The 25,661-nt window shown below is 37.3% G+C and overlaps 1 protein-coding gene across 1 annotated transcript in view; it reads right to left on the reverse strand.

Moving 5' to 3' along the window:
- Positions 1 to 25,661, reverse strand: part of ULK4 (unc-51 like kinase 4) — a 660,820-nt gene that overhangs the window by 493,001 nt on the left and 142,158 nt on the right. Inside the window, exon 19 of the mRNA XM_044679671.1 lies at positions 18,165 to 18,248. Within this exon, the coding sequence (XP_044535606.1) occupies positions 18,165 to 18,248 (84 nt within the window). The remainder of the gene's footprint in view (positions 1 to 18,164; positions 18,249 to 25,661) is intronic.

Raw genomic sequence — 25,661 nt, forward strand, 5'->3', positions numbered from 1 at the left:
TGAAGATAACTATAAAGTAACAAAACTGATGTTTTGGTGTGGATTCCAGAAGGGGAGGGAGCCCCTCCCAAGCAGTGACAGGGGGGCAGATGCAGCAGGAGCACTCCCAGGCTTGGCCAGTTGGTCCTCTGTAATAGCTGGGCACATAAAAATGCATATTTTAAAGTCTGCCTCAAAATGCATGAGCATTATTCAGAATAAAGAATGAAAAATGAGCTTTAGCTAAGTTAAACCTACACTGAAGATAAGCTAAAAGAAATCATGGGGACATAGACATGTTAACAACAAATAAGAATGTCTGGTGCCAAAACGTCCAGTGGGGAAAGAACACACCCGTGGTCATGCAAATTGGGGTCACCCAATCCCATCCAGCCACAGGACCTCTAGAAATGCTGAAAAGGGAAGGCTGTGTGTATCTATGATTAACCAGGAGAAAAGCTCCTGCTTGGAACACTCCCCATCCTCACCTCATGCCCTGGGCATCTCGGGCTTCCGCCAAGACTGACCTCAAAATGTCACCTTCTGCAAGTACTTGACCGTTTCTGGTCATCCTCCTCCCTGTTATGGGCCTATTTATTTCCATGTTACCTCTCTGCAGGCAGGGATTGTCTTTGGCTTTTGTGAGTCCTTTGAAGGCTATGCCAAAGGTGGGCAGGGTCTGGGAGGTGCTCCTGAGTTCAGAAGGCTTTTTGCCTGCACCCAGGGATAGATTGTACATCCCAAGTGCAAGGTCAATTTAAAGAGATTTTTCACCACCAGTCAAAGCATTTATTCAGTCCTAGCAACTGTAACACTCTCTGATAATGCAGAGGTGTCAAAACCTATGTTTAGTAGAAGGAATAAGTACCCCAAAGAAACCTGGCCCTCACAAGTGCTCAAATGTCTTTCCTATCTCCAAGAATCACTTTCAAATAAAATAAATTTAATACTTTAATAATAATAAATAAATTTAAATTACACAAATTGGCCAGGCCTCCATCATATGTACCTTTTAAAAATAACTTTAAAATGCATATATCAGGTATTTGTAGCGCCATTTGCACTTGGTGGGGGTAGGAAGGTTTTTTCACAGTTTGCCTTAGCTTGTATCCAAAGCAGAAGGCGCAAGGAAGAGGCATACAAAAGTCAGGCAAGGCCTACTAATGCACAAAAGCAACACTAGAGCCTAGCTTATACTCAAAATGCTATTCTTCTCCTAGCCTAAGACGCCCAAAGCTGTTAAGGACACCCCTACATAATGTTTAGATAACTAAGAATTCATTCTATTACAAAGTCGTGAGTGTGCATAATATTCCCCATCTAAAGGCAAACCCACAATGATCAAATGATGCTACAGGAATGTTTGTGGTGGCCCATGTTTAGTCTTATATCAAACTGATGTATCAGTAAAATAAATGCCTTTATCTCTCCGGATACCAGGACCTTAATGCGCTTGTGGAAAAAGCCAGGAATAGATATGTTACCTCTAAATAAATGGCACTGTAAACGAAAAGGCAAATATTTGGTTGGAGAGAGATGACTGCTAATATGCTACCCAAAAGCATATTTGATCTGTAGCTGTTGAACCAGCATTTTTATTTTCTCATTCTTTACATTCTATTACCTTCAAAAATAAAAGGCTAGAATTAAGAGCTGTGACATGTTAAAAAGAATTATGCTTTTTAAAATTATTTTTAAATCCCTGCCTTGTCTTAGAATCAATACTGAGTATCAGTTTCAAGGCAGAACAGCAGAAAGGATTAGGCAATTGGGGTTAATGCCTTGTTCAGGGTCACACAGCTAGGAAAGGTCTGAGGCCAGATTTCAACCCAGGACTTCTTCTCTCCAGGCCTGGCACTCTGTCCACCAAGCCATCTGGTTGCCTTCAGTTATCATTTTTAAATAAACTTCTGTGACTGTTTTTGAGTGCCACATCCTTTGGGGAAAGAAAAAAAAAAGGATTGCCTTCCACTAATTGAAAGCTAATGCTGAAGTCATTATGACAATATGTGACGTTACTGTTGATAAGTAGTTTAGAAATATCTAAAGTGGAAATCTGAGATAGAATATCTCTCCAATATCCATTCATAAAATCACCAGCAATTGGTTGCCATCTTTGTAGCCACAATAACGGATGTACATCCCTCTCTATTGATTCTCATGCCACTCATAACTTGGTTGGTGATTTAATAGGGGGAAAGGAACACATGCACTCTAGGAACTTGGTCTGTCAGCTCTGTAACACATTTATAACTTTACACTAATAATGTCTCATAATGGCCAAATTTAATTGATTTTTCCCACAGGTTTCCCATCTATCCAAAAAATCCAAATATCTCTTGGATTGCTAGAATAAATATGTGATATCATGAGTGCCTACGACTAAAAGAAATCACAAGTCATCATGTATAACATAGAAGCTAAACGTCCAGTAAATTGACTGGAAAAGCAGTCACATAAATGAGAATCTGCTTATAATCAAGAATCCACATCATCTTCTGTATCTTCTCCCTCACCTCTCCATGAAAAGAAGAGGAAGTATTCCAAGGTCCAAAAACTTAAGCATATAAAATTACATAGATTCAAGAAAAAACGGGAAGGTCGTATGTGAAGTCTCTACTATAAAATATGCCATTTTCCTTGCAATAAAATCATACCAGTCAACTAGTGGCTTCTCACAGGCTTCTGAACCAAAGATGTCACCATAACCAATTCTGATGATGGCCAGTCATGGAGGATCCCCTTCACACTTAACAAAAGGTGTTGCTACACATTGCTGAGGAATGGAAATCAAGTCTCTTTTGTCTATGCAAAGCAAGACCAGCTTTTCTTTTGGACAATGGTCTAAACCCCCAAAGGTGCAATCTGAGTTCTCAGATACTGACTGCTCTCCAATACACAAAGATGATGGTGTCGCTAACCTTGCTGGGATAACACGATTTTGAACTGACTTTGTACTTCTTGCAGTCCCTTACCCAGGCTGCCCCAAATGGCCAAAGACAATTAAGAGACAGCTGGCTACCTTGGAATAGCTGGGAAGCCAAGTGTTCCTGATGCTGCTTCCATACCCAATAGTGACCTTGCTGGCACCACAATCTAACCAAGGAAGATTATCAAGTTTTCAGAGGACATTAATGTTTGTTTTACAAAATGTTCCTTTTCAAATTCCTCATTTAATGTAATCACATCTACCATATTCAAGGTGTTTTAAAAGCAAAGTGGGCTGCTCTTGCCTCTTAAGTTATTCAATCTAGTTAATCTATTACAACATGGCACTCTAAGACTTCACCCTACGGGTACACACATATTTGTACACACATACATACACACACACACACACACATATTCAACCATTCTTATCCTGGGACAATGGAGATCAGATAATTGTTTTAATAAATATATGTTTTATTGAATTTTTGGCCAGGAACATGTGGAGGAAATAAATCATTTCTAGTGCCAGCTAGCCAATCATCTCAATGCCTTGCCAAAAAAGGGGGTGGGGGAGCATTTATTGTCACACTGCTCTATAAACTCAATGAGGCTGTCACACTAATTCAATTTACTGCCATCTGAGATCAGCTATCTTAGCCCCTCTGGGATCTAAGTATATAAACATCAAGACTTGTACCATTTTCTGGTTAATTAACTCTGTGGAAGGAAAGACAGAGCTAAACTAATATTTAGCCCTTTAAGGGAAGGTGTCATATTGTCACATTACGGGGATTGAGGCCATAGTTGTTGGGACAGTAGAAAAATGTATCTAAAAATGTAATTACCATGTTTTCATACACAGACTAAGTTCAACTCTGTCAGGAGTATGAACTCCATATGAGATAAATTCTACCCATGAATAAATTCTAGAGTATTTGAAATAAAAGTATCAGATAAAAAAATTTTTTTAAACCAACTCTTGGTCTAAGTTAGTTTTTTTTTTAAAGATTTAAAGAAGAAATGAGGAAGTATTAACTTAGAAGAAGCCTGGATATACCTGAAATAAGCAAAGAAGCTTCCTACAGAAGAGTAATATGCTTTAAAGAGATTATGTATCTCTAACACACAGTAGACTCATGCCTTGAAAATCAGATTTACTGTAATTATATTAAAACATGTCTAGAACAAGAATTTAGAACTATAAAAAGTGAGCATTTTAAACTAGGGGAATCAGTGATTTAATGACACATGTAGATCTAAAATTAAGACTTCCATTTAACATTTTAGGTGACGTCATTATTGGATTTATAATCTTTACTCTGAAGAGCCAAGGTGTGTCAAAACTATAAACCTGTCGAAGTGGAAATTTTATCTTTGAAAACAAAATCATCAGGATCAAGATTACAAGAGAGGAATAGAGGAGAGACACAAAAGTGATTCAAGGGAGAAGGAAAACTAGGCAAAAGATGAAACTGAGGAACTCCAAGATTCTACAAGCCAAAGTCGGCAAAGTTTTCCAAGGGTTTCATTTACCCAGGTTCATCTGGAGATGTATCTGCCAGCAGAGGGCACTTCCCACCTTTACAAGTCTGCCCCAGCTTTCTCTTTCTGGGATCTTTCCTAGGCTATGAGGATATTTTCCTCAAGATAAAATTCCTTAGTATAGTCTAAAAAGCATTTCAATTTATCAAAGCACACTGAGAATTCAAAGCTTCTAGGTCAGACTGGCTCTGGTCCAGGAAGACACCCTACAGAGGAGGGTAGTACTTTCAGTTCAGAATATGAAGAATCCCCTTTGAACTCTTATAAGTTCATTAGTATGCAAAATTCTGAAGAAACAATTCTAGTCTTAGCTTTCACATATATGCCCCTTATAGGGAAGGGACAGAAGAAAAACAAAAACAGAACAGAAAGCAGAAGCCTTCTTGCCTTCCTCCTGGCATCCAAGGTTACCAGCCAATTTCTGCTTCTTAACTCCGTCCCAAATACTTTGTTAGCAGATAGCTACAGAAGTGTAATTTAGTTCTCCCACCTCCCCGAAAAAAGTAGCCTGACCCATAAACAAATTACTATTATTGTTTTTATTGGCAATATATATATATATATATAGATAGATAGATAGATAGATAGATAGATAGATAGATAGATATAGATATAACTATAAAGTAAATATAAAATCAGAAAAAATATGATGACTCTTTGTGATATAATATTATGTTGAATTGACCTAATAGATTTTAAAAATCTGATTATCTTTTTTCAGATGCAGATAGCAGGCCTCTAGAACACTGAATAGATATCACTACCACCTCCCAAAATAGGCTGCATAACCAGTGCAATTTTAAGTTTCAAAATTAAAGCACTCTTGTCCCAGTTTTTAAAAAGACAGGAGATACTTCAATACTTGTTCCCTCAGAAAGAGAAATAAAGGTGTTCTCATGAAAAATGGAAATGGAGATTGCCTCTTAAAGGATAGATAATTTATCAAAATCCTAACCTAGGCTATAGTTTGAAGCCAAGTATCAGAAACAGCAGCTTATTTTTTGTAACCTCACATTTCAAAATTCACCTTATGCCACGTGCCAGTTCAGCATCTGATAATTATACAGCCTATTATGCAGGCTATAAAAGAGATGTGGCTGATTAGATACAGTGGCATACATTAATCTGCTCATCTAAACACGTGGTAATTCTCAATGGGCTCTTTTCAGAAGAAAATGTATGCAGCCTTCTGGGGCACTCAAGCCTTATAATTATGGTTCTGCAGAGGGCTGAGATAGCTAGGTAAAAAGACCTGAAAAAAATATACAATCTAACTTGTTTTGTGTCCTGGTGTTCAGTGTAGAGAAAGCATATGAATTTACTGTAAAATACTCCTTAGACCCTGGATGGTAACTCCCAGTGGGGAAGAATATCTTGTAGTACCACATCAGTTGCATCATGATTTGGTTTTGTTTTATTTTGTTTAAAAGAACTTGAAGCGCAGAATTTTCTAAGTGGAAGGGATTTTCTGCTTGATCTCGGGGAGTAGATATGGAGCAGTGATTGAAGTTGTAGAGACAAATTTAGGCTCAAAGTAAGGAAAATGTTCTTAACTCCTTTAGACCCTTCCCCTCACTGGAAATCTGCAAGCACTGGCAGAAGGACCACACATTGGAGAAGTCAAGGGAAGGATTTCTGTGAGATTCTGACCCTAAAAAGACCATATCCAACCCCAATCCACTCATCATTATACAGGGGGAAACAAGGCTCAGAGAAAAAATGAGTTCACCAAGATCCCAGAGACAAATAAATAGTGGCTAAGCTGGCCTAGAACTCCAGCCTACAAATATAAGATCTTGAGGTTATGTCTATCTAAGTCGTATATAAGTTGCACCTCTCCTAGGCCCTCATATTGTATCCTACCTATAATGGGTGTTTAATTTTTGTTTGTTATTGATTGTCCCTTAATTCTATGAGAAGTAATGAAATGATATCTGAAAAACCAAGTGGCAATTTTTAAAAAATTAATCTGTGACTCCTCCTATGGAAGAAACTATGTTACACTATGGATAGAGAGCTGGTATTAGCATTAAGAGTTTAGAAAATCTGGGTTTCCATCTGACAGGTATTGGCTATGTGACTTTGGGCAAATGACTTAACTGATCAATGGCCCAGATGACCTCATAGGCCAATAGGTTGCAGGGTAGATGCTGACTAGATTGGTTTACAGGTTCCCTCGCTAGAAATTACCAGCCACCCCAAATTCCCCTCCCCTGATGTGCTTCCAGCCCTATGGTCCAGGCTATTGCTTGGCTGCCCTCTTCCTAACTTCCCTCAATGCCTGAGGCCTTCTCACCGGACATGTTAACCTCCCAGCTCTCCAGGGAGAGTTCCTTTCAAGGCCTCCATTTTGGGAACTGACCCAGCTACTTCCTTCCTCTCATGGCTATGCTTCTAAATCTAGAGATATTGCTGCCAGGCCTTACTGCCCTACCCACAGGTATCCTTATCTCCTCCCCGCTTTCCAGCTCCCTTTCCATTGGTCTTCCTCCATGAGAATGTAAGCTCTTTCTTCTTTGTTTATATTGAATGACCCCATTTCTTAGCACAGTGCCTGGCACAAAGCAAATAAGTGATTAATAAATCTTGTTCCCTATCCTCTTTATCAGTAAAACAGAATTAAAACACCTGGCACAAGTGTCTTCATCACAGTTTATGAGATTTTGTGTATAAGACTTTCTAAATTGCTAGAGAATTAATACTATCCAAATAAGTTGATGAGACAAAAAGTCTAGAGAAAAGTCTCTTAAAATGTTTGACATTATCTAAAGTTGGACTCTAAGGGCATGAAGAGATGTAACATGAAATAGGCTAAAAAGGAAGGTTTGTGGCTAGATTGAAAAGTGGTTTAAATGCCAAACAAAGGGGTTTATATTTAATCCAAATGGTAATAGGGAACCACTGGAGTTGATAGAGTAGGGGAGGGACATAATCTCTTTAGGAAAATCATGTTAGTAGCTGTGGGGAGAATGAATCAGGCTTTCCTTGTGCCAGACAATTGGTAATACAAAGCAAGGTGAAACCACAGCCCTGCCCTTGAGAAGCTCACACTGTAAGGAAACAGTCAAAATGCCTGTAACTACCAGTCAGAATCAATGTAAATGGCAGGTGAAAGGGGGAAGGCACTGGCAGTGGGATTATTCTTTTTTTCAGCACTTACGCTGATTAATTTTAAAAACATATCAGTTAAAGATTAAAATATATTACTTAAATGAATGTACCACATAAATAAAAATATGAGGTCACAGACTGCCAGATACCTGACCATCTGACTCTGTCTAGTGCAGAAAACACAATTTAGGCCACAGTTAGCATGGTGGAAAGATCAGCCAAGTACCTGGGAGAAAGGTACAAACAACTAAGAAACTAGCTTCAATGTTTGAAGGAGAATAGAAGCTCAGCTAGTAGATGCTTGAGGAATTCAAATTCAAATCTTCCTGAGTCCAAGTCCAGGGCTTCATCCACTATGCTCTGCTGCCTTTCACATTCAGTCCAACTCCCTCATTTTACAGTTGAAGGGATTTAAATTATTTTTTCGATTAAATGAAATTAATTTTCTAAAACAAAAAGTTCTGTGATTTTTCTCAAAACAATGGTATCTTCCCCTCTTTAAAAGTCTTCACATTGATTCTTCAACAGCCTTGAAATGATGACTGTCTTCAAACAGCTGGGCTTGTCTTTCTCTATCCTAGTTCTAATCCAATTGCTCTTCCCTATTTGTTTCAGGACTTCTACTGGCATTTACAGAGAGAAAAGTTTGTTACAAAAATCCTTATAGATCTTTGATACTGGTCCTCCTGATTTCACTTTCATCGTTAAATAACCTAGAGATGAAAGACAGGCAAAGAAGTGACAAATTTATCCCAAATTTGAAGACATAATGATTTACTTAGAAAATCTTGGAAAATTAACTAAGAAACTTATCAATTAATAACTTCAGCAAAATAGCAGAAGACAAAATAAACCCATAAAGTCAACAGCATTTCTATACAACAAGAATAATTACAAGAGGAAATAATGAAAGGTGAAGTATTATAGAAAATAACTAGAAAATGCATAAAATAAGCATTTTATGCTTCCTTATGACCAATGTAAATATAATTACAAGTTGCTCTTTAAAGAAATAATGAAGGTAATAATTAACCTTTTAAAAGTGCCTACTATGACTTGGTCATTATGCTAAGCATTTTACAAATATTATTTCATTTGTTTCTAAGAACAAGTCTGTGAGATAGATACTTTTACTATCTTCATTTTATAGAGGAGGAAACTGAGACAAATAGAGTTAAGCTCCTTGTCCAGGGTCATATAGATACCAAGTAACTGAAGCCAGATTTGAAGTTGGCTCTTCCTGACTCAAAGGCCCAACCATTTCTCCATTGTACTTTACTACTCACTTAGATAACTAAATGACTTAAATAATTGGAGGAATAGTCAAAATCCATGCCTGGGCTACATCAATATGATAAAAATTACATTAAATTGATTTAGATTTAGTGTTATACCAATAAAATTACAAAGGGAATAATTTATAGAACTAGATGAAATAATGACAAAATTAATCTGAACAAAAGATCTAGGGCTGAAAATCACTAGAAAAAAGTAGGAATAAAGAGTGAATTAGGTTTTAGCACTTCAGCTTATACAAGAAGTGAGTAATTATCAAAACTATCAAACAGTACTATAAACAAAAATGTCAATTAAGGTTGATTCAGTTTAGTTCTCTCACCTAACAGTAAATCTGTTTATGTCTCCTTTTCTTATTATTATTTTATGAGACTATTACTCTTAATTTTTTCTACCTTTTTCCATAAAATTTTACACATGAGATTATTGTCAAAACTTCCGTTTCCTCTCTGTTATCATATCTCTCTACTGGACAAGGAAATCCAGTGTTTGAAAAGAATGTTTTTAGATCATTTTAGTATCTCTGTTGTGATGAATGACTGCATTATTAGAAAACAGCAATAGTCTATATAGATGTCTTTTCTTTTATCTATTTCCCATTTTTCAAATGCCAACACTTTGTTTAAATATACTTTAAATAAACTTGTTTGATACTTCCTCAACTGTATGCCATATCTTCCCATTTCTATTTTTTCCTCCAGTAAGGGATGTATTTTTATCCTTGCTCTAACAAGAGCAGAATCAAAAGATAGTTCTGAAAAGTAATTTGGAATGACACTAAGAAAATGACTAAAGTATCTGTACTAGTTTCTCAGAAGATTCCACTGATAGGCATCTCCTCTAAGGAGATGAGTCATTAAAAACAAAGATCCTATATGCACCAAAACACCAGGTATTCCAAAGAATTGGAAACAAACTAATCACCACCAGCTGAGGAATGGCAAAACAAATTGAATTATGTAAGTGAGGTAGAATATGACTCTCCTATAAGAAATGAACATGATAAAGACAAAAGGGTGGGAAGATGTTAAAATTACTACAAATGGAACAAGCAGATGAAGGAAAACAATATACATAATGACAGCATCTGTAAATGGAAGGAACAATACAAAGAAATTTAAAATGGACACTATGAATTATACTTATATCCCAAACCCCAAAGAAGAAAGATAAGAATGTACCTCTCTCTTTTCTTTGCACATATGGGTATAAAACACTGAGCACAGTGTCAGATATGGTTTATATTTGGTTATATTTCCTTAATTGCTTCTCCCTCACTTTTACTCTTTGTTACAAGGGTCAGAATTCATATCAGTAGTTTGACTTCGTCAGTTATTTAACTTCCTAGTCTCAATTTACTCAGCAATAAAATGGAACCAATAATAGGTGTTACTACCTTACAAGGTAGCCATGAAAACAAATTATATGATAAATGTTAAATACTTTGAAAACCATAGAGCAATATATAAATGATAGGTACTTTTAGTGATTATCAAAGTCAAGACCACTTTGACTAGGCTGATCTTCTGAAACAGATACCATCTCTTGCTTCCAGATTCAAAATATTCAAAGGTCTAATAAAATACAAATTCTTAATTAGTTAGTCCATTTTTTGGTTCAGATTTTAACTAAAGTCAACAATGTTTTCCAATTTACATTAACGAATCTAATTTCAAAAGAATGTTGCACCCAAATGTTTTAAGATTTAGGAAATAATTCAATATAAGCTTGATTAACTGAAATTTAATGTCATTACAAGTAGCTCTGTAAAGAGGCGAGGATGTCTGTGGATTTTCCCTCAATGATCTTGAAGTATTTTAGAAACCTGGAAATAAAAAATGCTTCTCAATAAGGACAAATGGATTTGATGTAAAAAGCAAATAGGAAGACACCTTAATCTTCATTACAGAGAAATGTGCTCTAAGAGGATAAAGACTTGTTATATGAGTTTGAGATTTTATTCAGAAGAACTAAAAGGACCGGGATCAAGGAAAAACCAAGAAGTTTTTTCCAAGATTCAGCAGCACAAGTCCATCCAGAAGTCTCCTGACCCTTCTCTAATAAGTTTTACTCCTTGATTAAAGATAAATGGCATTGCTATAACAAGCGTTTAAGCAAACAGCTAACATGCTTAGGTAGACAACAAAAGTGGTAAGCCTATAATTTTTCACATAGTTAAACAAAACATAAAGGGGGGAGGGGGAGTCAGTGAGGAAAGACTATGAGTCTTGTAAGTGATAAAGCTATGAGGATTTTTTAATAAGTTAGGTAGGAACAGAAAAAGAAATATATCCCTAAGCAGGAGGATAAACAAATCACATAAAAAAAAAGAACAAAGAATACTGATATGAGGATATAAAACATGGGACTTTGCAACTTTATTGTGTTTTCTTTCATTTTGTTCTCAAATTAATTTTTAAATAAAAAATAATTCCAGCAAGAACAACACAAAAGTTCAAATGCAGGCATGCTGTCTTTACCTTTCTCTTCTTTATTTATACACTAGAAAAGAATGGTGAGCTTGTCTCTCTTTCTCTATTGAAGTTCCCCAACAGTTTCTCTCCTAAAAGGACCTTTGAGGTTCTTTCTAGCCTTCAACATATGATCCCTATGGAGTGTACCCAGTACTCCAAATGTTATCTGACTAGCACAAAACTGTCTCCTCTCATGATTTGAATACGATGACTTCCTTCAAGTAATTTAAGACTACAGAGGTTTTATGCTTGCCATGTTGCACTAATTCATACTGATCTTGAGTTTCATTAAAACTCAAATCTTTTTTCTCCCCATCTTGTATTTGTGAAGTTGTTTTTTTGGTTGTTTTTTCCCTAACTCAAGTGTTTGTCTTTATTCTAATTTCATCTCATTAAATTTAGCTCAATGTGTCATCTCATTAAATTTTCAGCTCAATGGTGATGTTTCTGGAGCTGTCTCAAGCAACCAATATGCCTGCTATCCCTCCCTGATTTGTTTCATTTACAAATATGGTACCAGTATCATCTAAGTCTTTCTCCAAGTCATCGATAAAAAGCATTCTATTCCAGATCTCTGGCTTTTAAATCTCTTCACAAAGTTGCCTCTTACTATCTGTCCAGCTTTCTTAAACTTCCAGCAGGCTAGTGCCCCTGACCTCCTGGCTGTCCCTTCAACAAGATACTTCATCTCCTGGCTGAGCAACTCACCAGCTGTCCCCCACATTTGAAATGCTCTTCATCCTCATCTCAACTCCCTTCCTTCCCTGGCTTGCTTCACATTTCAGCTCAAGTCCCACCTTGTGTGAGAAGCACTTCCTGGTCCCTCTCAATGTGGTATTTTCAAAATGCTTTCTGGGTTTATTCTTAAGGAACATAAAGAAGACATCATCTTCAATGGGGCCACACCTGAATAGCAGACAAGATAATGGGGAACATGACTGTGGGTCTCTCTGGGAAAAGCCACAGTAGCAGCCTAATACTTTAGTTATCTCATGGCACCTTCTAGAGAGCAAATAAAAACTTCTATTCTATACATTATTAATTCTTATTTATAGAACATCACAGGAACAAATGATGCAAAGCCAGTCACTAAAAGGCTAGGTCCCTGTCCTAAACAGCTAATGATCTAACTTCAGATGTTGGGAAAAAATCTACCAAATGCTAGAAAATGTCATGGTGTCACTGGTAAGGTCACTATGTTAGAAGGTTCTCAAACAAAACAGGTGTGTGTGTGTGTGTGTTTTTTTAAGAATTATACATTCAACAATCAGAATACAATTGTCACTCAAAGAAATAACACTTAGAGGAACTATGGACAGAATTGCACATAGCCAATCTCTTAGAATGGAACAAAACCATGGATTGAAAATGGAGAGCATCATAACTCAGATTAAATGTGTCCTAATAATGAAGTTTAAATTCGTTGAAGAGAACTAACTACTAAATGCCAAGTTTCTTGTTCTAAAGAAATTTTTAAAGCTATAGTAGGACATCCTTAGGATATCAGGTAGTAACCAATAAAAACCCAGATCCCTCAAAACATCACATTTTTTAACTAAAATCTTGTTAGGTAATAGGAGGAAAGTATTGCTAGGGTTATACCATGGCTTCTGGGAATAAACAAATATTACTCATTACTGTGGTGAAGATTTATTAGCGAAACATCGATAAAAGAAACAAAGTCTCCAAGCCAATAATGAATAGGTTTATTAGGAGAGGGCTGATCTCACAATAAAGCCAGATTCTGGTCAAGATCAAGACCCTGAGCCTTAGGAGATAGCCTTTTTTTATGCACAGAAATCTGATGACATAGTGTCAGATTAAAGACAGGAAATACAGACCAAATTAAAGTAGGTTGAACATAAATCTTTCTCATGGGCAGGTCTAAGTGAACTACACAAGTGCGGAATAAGTTGGAAAGTACAGAAATAATCACAATGGGTGGTAACTAATGTTTATTACTATGGCTGACCTTTCCAAGGCCTCTGCAATAAGGGGGCAGGGGCTGATTGTTTTTGCTGACAATTTCTATTAAATTCAGGCATCAGCTAATTCTAAAGATGGCAGCTAAGGATGACTGACATAATCACTGTACCTAGGCAGGCACCCCAAAGGTAGCCTCCACCTCCTGCTGACTGGCAGCAGGGTGTGGTGGGCTCAGTAGAAACTTTTGGGTTACAGGCTTAAAGTCAAAGTGCCTGTCAGCAAGATTTAATACCACCATAAGCTGTTTTTTTTCTTAGCAAACTATATTATTTGACTATTAACTCAAAAACTAATGACTGTGTTATAAAAATAATCATAAAGGCTAATACTAGTATAGTTGTAAAAGGGGCTAGGAGGTTTTACATTCACGCTACCAGCCCACAAAAACATTTACGAATAGTTTGTATTAAGCATTCTCCCAGGACTGATTCAAATAATGACTTCACAATACAAAGTACAACCCTACTAGAAGAAATGGAAAAAAGGAACCTATTTCCCCCCCCCAAAAAAATCATCTAGTGAAATGATTTCTCCTCCTTCTAGCCTAATTGTTGTCATTGTTGTTGTTTGAGTCATTTCAGTCATGTCTGAGTCTTCATGACCCCATGTGGGATTTTCTTGGCAAAGATACTGAAACAGTTTGCAATTTCCTTCTCCAGTTCATTTTACAAATGAGGAAACTGAGGCAAACAGGGTTGTGTGACTTGCCCAAGGTCACACAACTAGTATTTGTCTGAGGCCAGATTTGAACTCACAAAGATGAGGTTTCCTGATTCTAGGTCTGATATTCTATCCACTGCACTACCTAGATGTCTTCCTACCCTAATTATCTTACTCCAATTACTGACAATCCAACAAACATTAAGGGTCTATTGTGTATAAGGTCCTATAATGGGTGCTGGGGCAAAGATAAAAATGCCACAATTCTTGGCCAAAACAAGCATGGATTCCACCAGATTTGGGGGGTTGAATAGAGGAAAAGAGGGAGGACAAGGTGGAGAATAAAGTATGATACAAGGTAGAATCAATCAACTGATAAGTATTCATTAAACTCTTACTAGGTGCCAAACAGCAAAGAAATAGAAATATCTGTCCAAGAAGCTAAAGCATGATTAAATACTAACGAGGACAATGGTTTACTTCTAACCCCTACCAACACATTTCAAAAAAGAAAAGAAATTTTATGTGAAAAAGTTATAAAGTCTATTATTCAACATATTGGAGAAGGCTAGTTATCAAAAAACTGAGTACACTAAGAAATGGACAATGTTATTTCTTTGTCCTCCTTCCTAAAATCTATAGCTGAAGCTTATAATACATTGCTGTTGTTTGGGTTGTTTTTCAATTGTGTCTGATTCTTCATGACTCCATTTGGGGTATTCTTGGCAGATACTGAAAGGGTCTACCATTCCCTTTTCCAGTTCATTTTACAGATGTGAAGCAAACAGGTCTCATAGCTAGCAAGTATCTGAGGCCAGATTTGAACTCAGGAGGAGGAGTGTTCCTAATTTCAGGCCAGTACTTTATCCTCTGCTCTACCTAGCTGCCCATAAAAGACAAAGTCCCAATTTTCCCTGACTTCGTAAAAAGCAGGAATGATAAATAATAATTAAATGATAGCTGAGTTTGCTCAGAATTAATACAGTTATCAAATTTTAACTTTCTATGGGAGCAGTAGAAATATGAGTTTCTAGAGATATTCGGTAATGTGTTAAATAATATAGTTTTCACTATGTAGTAGATAAAGTTACTACTTTATAATGAAAATTAATTTGAGTTTTGGGTAAACTCAATTACATTTTATATGCATGAGGGAGACACATTACTTAATGGAATCCTGAAATGAAATTTCTTATAAAGTAAAAAATCCTTTTCTAGCACAAATAATTGAGGGCAGCTAGGTGGCGCAGAGGATAGAGCACTGGGCCTAGAGTCAAGAAGACCTGAATTCAATTATGACCTCAGACACATCCTAGTTGTGTAACCCTGAAAAGTCCCCTGTTTGCCTCAGTTTCCTCCTCTGTAATATGAGTTGAAGAAGGAAGTGGCAAACTATTCCAGGATCTTTGCTAAGAAAACTTCAAGTGGGGTCATGAAGAGTCAGATATGACTTAACAGCATAGATGAATTAGATAAACTGTTGGCTTGTACTTTACCTATTTTTTAAATGTGGATTTTGATAAGGGTTATCAAAAAGAGAACATTCTTAGAGAAGGAAGGTTATTATTTTCCAATAAACAAAAAACAGAAAATCATAGAATATCAAAGCCCATAGAGGTTTTGACATACATAAACATCCTCTCCATGGCATCATTATTTGATTCAATAATCGTAACTTCATACCATGGACAGTGGTATGAAAATTACTTAAGACAAGCAATAATTTTGATGTGGTTTCATTTAGTGACTGCCTCTCCACATCCCCTAATGATCTGCCTTCCTTAGGAAAGTATATGAATATATCCAGTTTATCTGAATAGATCTCATTTGTATAAAGTTGTCAGCATGTTGATTTTTCCATTCAATTATGAGTTCTTGAGAGCAGAGGCTTGATTTTTGCTGTTCCCATTGTTTATTTAGCACAGTGCCTGGCACATTGTTGGCACGATCTCTGTTTGTTTATGGCACTTGATTCCTCTTTGGGAGAGGCCCCCAATCTGGCCCTCAGCCCTCAGCCTGGACCCTCCTCCTCCTACTTCCCTCCTTTCTCCTGGGTGTCCCATTCTTTGACCTTCCCACAGGGTGGGTCAGGATTCATCCAAGCCTTTACAGATATTTTGGGTTTCTTTGCTTTTATTTTGAGGATCTTCTTCCACTTTCCAATATAACACTTCATTCTCCCTGATAATTTGGCCCATCAAGAGGTATTTCTAGGGTCCCTTCATCTTCCCAGCTAGTTATAGCCAATCTTGTTGCCTATTTCCCTGGCAAACCCCTGAGGGGAAATGCTACTGGCTCTCTTCAACTTTATTTCTCAAACTAATTAACATCTCACCTCATTAGCCCCTTTGACACACAAGTCCAACTTCCTTTTCCTTGTCCTCCCAACTTTCTCCTCTTTTCTTTCTCTTTATCCTTTTAAATATTCCCAGCCTAGAGGTCAAGTCCTTCCCCTACATCCTCTCCTCCAGTCCTCTGGGCAAATTCAATTTTCTTTTAATAATATTCTCTCTCCAGTTTTCTCATTTTTCTCCTTCTCCAAATGTCAATCTCTAGTCTTCTTCACTAAAACACTCCAAATCTACATTTTTCTAAGTCTTTCTTTTAGATGGAGGCCTCTGTGGGTCTTTATCATCATGTGGCGGTTTATTTGATTTTGTTTAAGTGCTTAAATAGTAATAACAGGTAAGCATGGGGATCTTCCCACTTGTTAGGAAGAGATCTAGTATACTGGAAAGAGCACTGAACTTGGAATTAAAGAAGTGGGTTTGAATATATTGCTATTCATTTACTCTCTATGGGACTCTGAAAAAGTAACATCCTTTAGGGATCAGGCAAGATAACTCTAAGGTCCCTTCCAGTGTTCAGTCCTAAAATCTAGAGAAAAAAAAAACCCACCCTTTATTTCAGCTGTGATATAACAGAGGTGGTTTTACAATCAGTTACATATAGTTACAATCAGCTTATACAATCAGTTTTCACAACAAAAAAAAATAAATATAGCTTCTATAAACCAGAATATGTGGATAGTGACACCAAGCTATTATGCTTTTTTTCCCCTTTTCCTCAGAAAAAAATAGGGAAGGGGCAGCAGTTCCAACACAGGTCATTAGAAGACAGACTTTAGCTAACAGGAAGTTAATTTTGAAACCCCTTTTTTGGGTCTATGCAACTTAGCTGACAGCAGGGAATTCCAGGAGACTGCATACTATTTGAACTTACCAGGGTTTTTTAAAGTGTTATTCCCTTACATCTCAGAATGACAACTTACTACCATTCATTACAACTGGTAGAAAGGAGCCTGAGCCACACATAAACTCTACATATTTACATGATCACTGGGGGGAAAAGAAGACAAAGGTGGTTTGGGGAGGGGGCAGCCCTTGCACCTGGAAAATTACTCCATTAACTAGTCCAGCAAGAAGTAATGAGCTCAAAAGGAAGATGTTTATCTTGATATTTTTCTTTCATACAGTAAGAAATGTTTTTAGCCTTTGGCATTGCCTTGGGTGAAATAATGTCAAGTGGTCTCAAGCAAACAGGGAATGCCAACCTTTTAGCTTGTTCTGCTTGCTGCCTTTTTATTTTTCCAAGAGGGAACCAGAGATATGTGTAGGTTGGCTGGGATGTTTTCAACCTGCCAACAATGTGGTGAGAAAAGGAGAAGGAAAAAGAATGGAAGACCAAATCGCATAACAAACAACACTTAATATGAAAAGGGATGGATTTCCTTGAACAAGGATGTTTCAAGTTTACCCTTTCCAGACCTCAAAAAGGCCTCTTCCCACCACCTGACAAGATAATCAGGGGATGTTTGAAGCCATTAGTCAGTGCTTTTGTCAAAGTTCTGAACAAAGTAAACCCCGAGTTACAGAGTTAGCTGTCTCAAAAATTATCAGAAGAAATGGATAAGGAGAGGAAATTAACAGCTGATTAATTAAACTAACTTTTATTTGGTATCAGCTTCAGAAAATCAATTCATTTATCCATGCTGAGTGATAGAGAAAGTGAGTTCATTTTTGCTTTCTGCTCCTGTGTAGGTCAGGGTCTTGTCATGATTATTTAAATTCAGGAGCAATCCTGGGTTGACAAGATACTGCACTGCTGCAGGCTACAATCCGCATCCAGTGCCTGAAGGCTTATTACAATGGAGAATTTCTATGGAGGACAAGAAAAGAGCCTTACCCCTTCCCGAAGGCATCTCATTAGCACAGTGTAAGCAGCCAAGGGAATGACCCAGGATTCTCTAGGGTGCTCTTTTTTTTCTTCCTGAAATGAAGTGGAAGGAAAGGCACAATTGATATTAACCCTTTCAAGCAAAATTCGTAATATCAAACTCCTAAAGCATGTAAACATTAAAAAAAAATTCAGCACACTATTATCCATCTGCATGAACCCTGGCACCGGCTTTTATTTGATAATTATGGCACTTTTAAGCACATACTATAGAAAACCTGTTTTTCTCACATCAGGGATGTTATATTGATATAAGACCATCTCATTAAATAGGTTTTATTTCCCCAAAGCCTATATTAATTAAATTCATTTTTACTAGAGAAAATGTCATAGAAAAGGAATTTGGGGAACATCTTTACCAGCAACCAATATATTGATAAGTAGTACCATGGCTATCTCTACTTAATATATTTTCAAGAATTCTTCCAAAACACATTAAATCTGGTTTTCAACTAGAAATATTTAAGAGGTCTTTCCCACTCCTCTATCCTGAGTCTTTTCTCTATTAGGTCAGTTTTTGTTTGTTTGATAATGGGCCTCCCTAACTTACTGTACCTGGAACTACAGTAGCTACTGCTCTGACCTCTTGGTTTCTGCCTGAGGACGGTTCCTCCCTCCCTAGGTAGCTTGGTTGGTTCCTCTCTCTTCCTAGGGGCTCTTCATATTGGTGGCCAGATGTTGGCTCTAAACTCCCACACTCGATTCATCAATCCATCCATCCTCAACTCAGCCTCCCAGATTCCAGGCCTGTGTTCCCAGGCCTAGTCAGGTTACTTTCTGTTTATTCTCTGTATAAATATTTTCTATGTACAGCTAATATTTTCTATGTACAAAGTTGTGTGCATACTATCTCCTCCATTAGACTATATGCTCTTTAAGAGGGTCATAGTAAATACTTGACTGACTGGCTAACATATTGCTGCAGTAGGACACTTTCTGATTGGGTCTATAAATTCATTTATCAATTCAACAAATATTTATTAACTGTTTACTAAATGGGGACTTAACTCTGCCAGGGGTCTGCATGTGTGTTAGCAAATGGAGGTGACATTTCCACACTAAATGTGGCTTATTTTTGATTCTCCACTGCAGGACCCAGGCCTGCTAGCCACTTCTCTGCCTTTTCCTCAGCTCTCATCCTCCTTTCTAAATCTTTCTTTTCAAATTTGTTTTCTAAAATAAAATAAAATAAAATATATATATATATATATATATATGTATATATATATATATGTATATATATATTGTCTTCTTCCATTAGAATGTAAGCTCCTTGAGNCCTCCATTAGACTATATGCTCTTTAAGAGGGTCATAGTAAATACTTGACTGACTGGCTAACATATTGCTGCAGTAGGACACTTTCTGATTGGGTCTATAAATTCATTTATCAATTCAACAAATATTTATTAACTGTTTACTAAATGGGGACTTAACTCTGCCAGGGGTCTGCATGTGTGTTAGCAAATGGAGGTGACATTTCCACACTAAATGTGGCTTATTTTTGATTCTCCACTGCAGGACCCAGGCCTGCTAGCCACTTCTCTGCCTTTTCCTCAGCTCTCATCCTCCTTTCTAAATCTTTCTTTTCAAATTTGTTTTCTAAAATAAAATAAAATAAAATATATATATATATATATATATGTATGTATATATATATTGTCTTCTTCCATTAGAATGTAAGCTCCTTGAGGGCAGGAAATCTACTTACTTGGGTTTTTATCCTTGACACTTGACATGGTACCTGGTCAATTTAAGTATTTAAAAAATAAATGCTCTCTTTCTCTCTAAGCTAAATAATACAATGTTCAGAGGACTGGACTTGGAGTCAAGACCACCTGAGTATGAATCATGCTTTGGATACTGCTCAACTGTATGACCCTGAATATGTCACTTAACTTATATATACTTCAGTTTCTTTATCTATAAAAGAAGAGGGAGTTGGACTTGATGACCTGCTCAATGATGATCGCTCAATGATGCTTTAAATGTAGCTCACTCTGCTAGGTACTGGGAAAGTTATAAAGTTTATATAAAATATTCCTGCCCTCAGGAAGTTTATCATCTAAGACAAGACTATGGCATATAGGTAATTCTAATGAACAATATAACATGATAAGTTAGAGGATGCAAAATGAAGTGCTATGAAAACTTAGTCATTGAGTCAAGGAGTATCTATTAAGCACCTACTATGTGTCAGGCACAGTGCTAAGCCATAGAGATGAAAAGAAAGGCAGAAGACTCAAGGAGTTCACAATCTAAGTGGGGAAACAATCTGTAAATAACTTTGTACAAATAAGACAGACACAGGATAAACTGGGGGTGGTCTCAGGGGGAAGGCATTAATATCAAGGGCAAGGAAAAGCTTGCAGAAGGTGAAGTTTTTACTTAGGATTTGAAGGAATACAGGGAAACCAAGAGACAGACAGAAGGAAGAAAACTATTTCAGGTCTGGGGAACAGTCAGTGAAAATGTTCAACATCAGGAATGACTCTTGTGATTAACAGCAGAGAGGACAATGTCAGTGGATCTCAGAGTTTAACAGGGGGAATAAGATATTACACAAATGGAAAGATGGAAGCAGAGAACAGTGGGGAAGAGACAGTCTATAAAAGGCTTTAAAAGTGAAAGGATTTTTTATTTGATTCTGGAGGTGATCAGGAGCCATTGGACTTTACTCAATAGGGTAGGTAGCAAAAGTTGGATCTATTTTTTTTTAACCCCTACCATCTATCTTGGAATCAATATTGTGTATTGGTTCACTTGCCCAGGGTTAGAAGCAATATTTGGCTCCTGGTTCTAGACATAGCTCTCAATCCACTGAGCCAACTAGCTGCCCCTTGGATCTACCCTTCAGGATGATCAATTTGACGCTTGAATGGAGGCTGGATTGGAGTGGAAAGAGAATTGAGGCAGGGTGGCCACCCAGAAGTCTACTGCAATAATCCAAATGTGAAATAATGAGGGCCAGCATTAGGGTGGCAATATTAAAGGAGAAAATACAGAGTACCCAAGAGATGTGACAAAGTAGGAACTGATGAGTCACGGCAAATGATAGGGTGGATTGAGAGATAGTGAGTAGTTGTAAAAGACACTTAAACTGTAAACCTGAGTGATTGGGAAGATGGGCTACCCTCCACAGTAATAGGGAGGTTAGGAAGAGGGGAGAGATAATAAATTAAGTTCTGGATAAGTAGAGATGAAGATGTCTACAAGACATCTAGTTCTGGATCTCCAATCAGCCAAAAAGAAAAACAAGGTCAGGAGAGAAGTGAAAGTTAAAGAGACCTACATAAAGATGATAATTGAATCCATGGGAGCTAATGAGATCACAAACCAAAAGAGTAAAGAGGAAGAAGAGAAGAAGTCCAGGGCAGAGCCTTGAAGACACCCACAGTTAGCAGGCATGTCAGAAAAGGAGCCATTACTGCTGAGAAAAAGAAGTGGAGGCAACAAGTACTAATGGTTATCTCCAAGACCTTAGAGATGTGCTCTGTTAGATTTCCTCTTATCCCTCTGATCACATATTCTTAGTATCTTTTGCTGGATCATCTTGTATCTGGTATGCCCTAATTATAAATATCACTCAAGACTCTATCTTAGCCCCTTTTCTCTTTATATCTTCTTTGAAAGGACCTATATGTACAAAAATAAGTATAATAGCTCCCTTTGTTATACAGTAAGGACTTGGAAATGAAGGTGGTAGCCATCAATTGTTTTGCATTATGAAATGATGAGACAATTTTACAGAAACTTGGGAAGACTTCTATGAACTGATGCAAAGTAAAGTGAGTAGGATCACAACAAGCTATATAATGACAACAATCTTATGAAGAAAAATAACTCTGAAAGACTTTAGAACTCTAATCAAACATGAACACAGGTAATTGATGAAGTATGTTTTCCATCACAAAATGAACCTTTTCTGACCCAGCCAAAGGAGAATTTGTTTTCCTTCATTATGCATATTTCTTATGAGGGTTTTCTTTTTCTTTTCTAATTTGGGGAGAATGTAGGGAGAAGAAAAAGGCTACTAATACCTTATCTCCCAAAAAAAGAGGGGAAAGCAGAAAAGAGGGCCTATGAAGTATTTTTTTTAATTTTAAACCCTTAACTTCTGTGTATTGACTTATAGGTGGAAGATTGGCAAGGGTAGGCAATGGGGGCCAAGTGACTTGCCCAGGGTCACACAGCTGGGCAGTGTCTGAGGCCAGATTTGAACCTAGGACCTCCCATCTCTAGGCCTGGCTCTCAATCCACTGAGCTACCCAGCTGCCCCCTGAAGTATTTTTTTTTACAAAAGCAAAGAGCAGAACAGAAGGAAAGCCAAAAGGAAAGATCTTCTTGTTCTATATCATTGGGGTAACTATTAACTGAAACAAACATATGAATAATTTGGAACTATGTTCAAAGTGTTATAATATTGTGACCTTTGGCACAGCAATATCCCAAAAAGATCAAATAAATGAGAAAAAGGAACTTCTGGGTTAAGATGGCTGCAGAGTAGAAGCAGGGCTTTTGTCTCTCCTAAACAAGCGATACATGATACCTCAAAAGGACAAAAAACCCAAATCCAGATGAATGAAGGGACCCTACAATAGGGCTCAGCATTGAAGGTACATAGGATTTGGGCATTTACAAGCTATAAGGGAGTGAAATAGCTCTCGCTAAAACTAGAGCTGATCAAACCCCCTCCCCCAGACCCCACCTACAGTCCCAGAGCCAGCTCATAAGATAGCAAAGGTGGGATATTCACTAAGTCACTAAGTTCTTGGCAACTAACTGAAATCACCAGGAGCTTACTCCTGAGAGCAGCAAGACTTAAGACCCGAAGAGGCTAAAAAAACATGGACTTTGAGTGCAGACCTTGAACGCATTCCTTGAGCACAGACCTAGAGCGGAGGGATGACAGATTGTGGAAGCAGCACGCTTAGACTCGTAAAGGAGCCTCAGGTAGAGGAACAAGCAAGGGGACCACCAGGAGGCTTGACTCTGAGAACAACTAGACTTGAGACCCCAGGAGCCTAAAGAGCAAAGACCTTAGATGCTAGGATAAAGCTGAGAGGGGAGGCAGTGTGCTGTGACTCAGGCAAAAACTGCTACACAGCTCTATACAAAGAGAGGCTGCCTGCCTCACCTGGACTTCCAACCTAGAAGGAAAAACTAACATATTAATGGCAATCAATGCCCAAGAACTAAGAAAAAAACAAGAGGAAAGTATTAACACTCCATAAATTTTACACAGAAAAAATCCAGACAACAGAGCAAACAATAGATAAGGACAAAGAAGGAAACATATCTAAACCTTCTCAAAAAAAAATGAAAATTGGTCACAAGCTCTTGAAGAGTTCAAATCTGAGATCATTAGAAAGATGGAAGAGATTTGGCAAGAAAAGTGGGAAATAGCTTAAAAGGAAATTAACAGGTTAAAAGACAGAAACTCCCAATTGAAGAAAGATGCCCCAAAATCAAACTAAATGATAAGGAAATTGGAGACACAAATTAAACAGCAGGAAACCATAAAAAACAGGATAGACCAAATCGAAAAGGAAAACCAGTCTCTAAAGACCAGAACTGGGCAAGTAGAAGCCAATGATCTTGCAAGACAGCAATAACTAATAAAGCAAAGTCAAAATAAATGACAAAATAGAAAGAAACATGAGATATCTCACTGGGAAAATGACAGATCAAGAAAACAAGTCTAGAAAAAACAATTTGGAAATCATTGGTCTTCCTGAAAAATCAGAAATTAAAAGAAATTTGGACACCATATTACAAAAAATTATCCAAGAAAACTGCCCTGAGGTTCTTCAACAAGAGGGGAAAATAGACATTGAAAGGATCCATAGATCACCCTCAACACTAAACCCTCAAAAGTCAAACCCCAGGAATATAATTGCCAAATTCAAGAGTTTCCAAGTTAATATTACAAGAAGCCAGAAAGACAATTCAGATACCAAGGAACGCTAATCAGGATTACACAGGATCTGGCAGCTTCCTCACTAAAAGACCGCAAGGCATGGAATATGATATTCAGAAAGGCAACAGATTTGGGTATACAACCAAGGATCACCTACCTATCAAGACTGACTATATACTTCCAGGGGAAAGTATGGGCATTCAACAAGATAGAAGATTTCCAATAATTTGCAAAGAAGAGACCAGAACTAAATGGAAATTCTGACATCCAACCACAAAAACCAAGAGAAACATGAAAAGGTAAAGAAGAAAGACAGGGAAAAAAGAAAACTCTCGCTTTTAAATTTGCTTCTTTAAGGACTTCAATAAGATCAAATTATTTGTATTCCTATATGGAGAAATGTTATGTATAATTTTCAAAAACTGTATTCATATTATAGTAATTAGTAGAATTATTCATAGGGAGAGGTTGGAATATGAAATAGTCTAAGATGATGCAGGAAAAAAAGGGGGGAGGAATAGAAGATGGCACCAAGAGAAACTTGAATGAATAAGAAAAATAGGATAATCTATATCAACCAAAGTGGGCATGGGAAGGGGAGGGGATGAATACTATTATAAGAAGGAGAGGAAGAGAGTGTTAATAGGAAATACTTAAACCTTACTCCCAGTGGAATTAATCCTGAGAGGGAAGAGTAGCTATATCTATTGGCATGTCGAATTTGATCTTACCCTCTGGAGAAAGTCAGAATGGATAAACCAAGGGGGTCAGTGAGGTGGGAAGTTCAAAAAGAGAGGGGAAGAGAGGAGGAGAGAATTAATTATGCCTTAAAAAATAATGAGAGGGGAACAAAAAGGAAGGGGGTGGAAAGGAAAGTAAACTAAGGGAGGAGATAAGGAGGACTGATTTAAAACAAACCACTGGTTTAAAAAAAATAGCTCAAGAAGAAGGGGCAGAACTAGGAGAGGATATCAAAATGTTGGGGAATACACAGCTGATAATTATAACTCTGAATGTGAATAGGATGAACTCACCCATAAAACAGAAGCAAATAGCAGAGTGGATTAGAAACCAAAATCCTACCATATGTTGTCTACAAGAAACATACATGAGGCAGGTAAACATACATAGAGTAAAAAATAAAAGGCTGGAGCAAAATCTATTGGGCATCAACTGAGAAAAAGAAGGCAGGAGTCGCGATCAAGATTTCTGACAAAGCCAAAGTAAAATAGATCTGATTAAAAGAGATGGGGGGAGGGGCAGCTGGGTATCTCAGTGGATTGAGAGCCAGGCCTAGAGACGGGAGGTCCTAGGTTCAAATCCGGCCTCAGACACTTCCCAGATGTGTGACCCTGGGCAAGTCACTTGACCCTCATTGCCTACCCTTACGACTCTTCCACCTATAAGTCAATGCACAGAAGTTAAGGGTTTAAAAATTTAAAAAAAAAAAAAAGAGAGAGAGAGATAGGGAAGGTAATTACATCCTGATAAAAGGCAGTAGAGACAATTAAGAAATAACAGTACTCAA

The sequence above is a fragment of the Gracilinanus agilis genome, chromosome 5 (assembly GCF_016433145.1).
Source record: "Gracilinanus agilis isolate LMUSP501 chromosome 5, AgileGrace, whole genome shotgun sequence".
In the NCBI taxonomy this organism is placed as follows: domain Eukaryota; kingdom Metazoa; phylum Chordata; class Mammalia; order Didelphimorphia; family Didelphidae; genus Gracilinanus; species Gracilinanus agilis.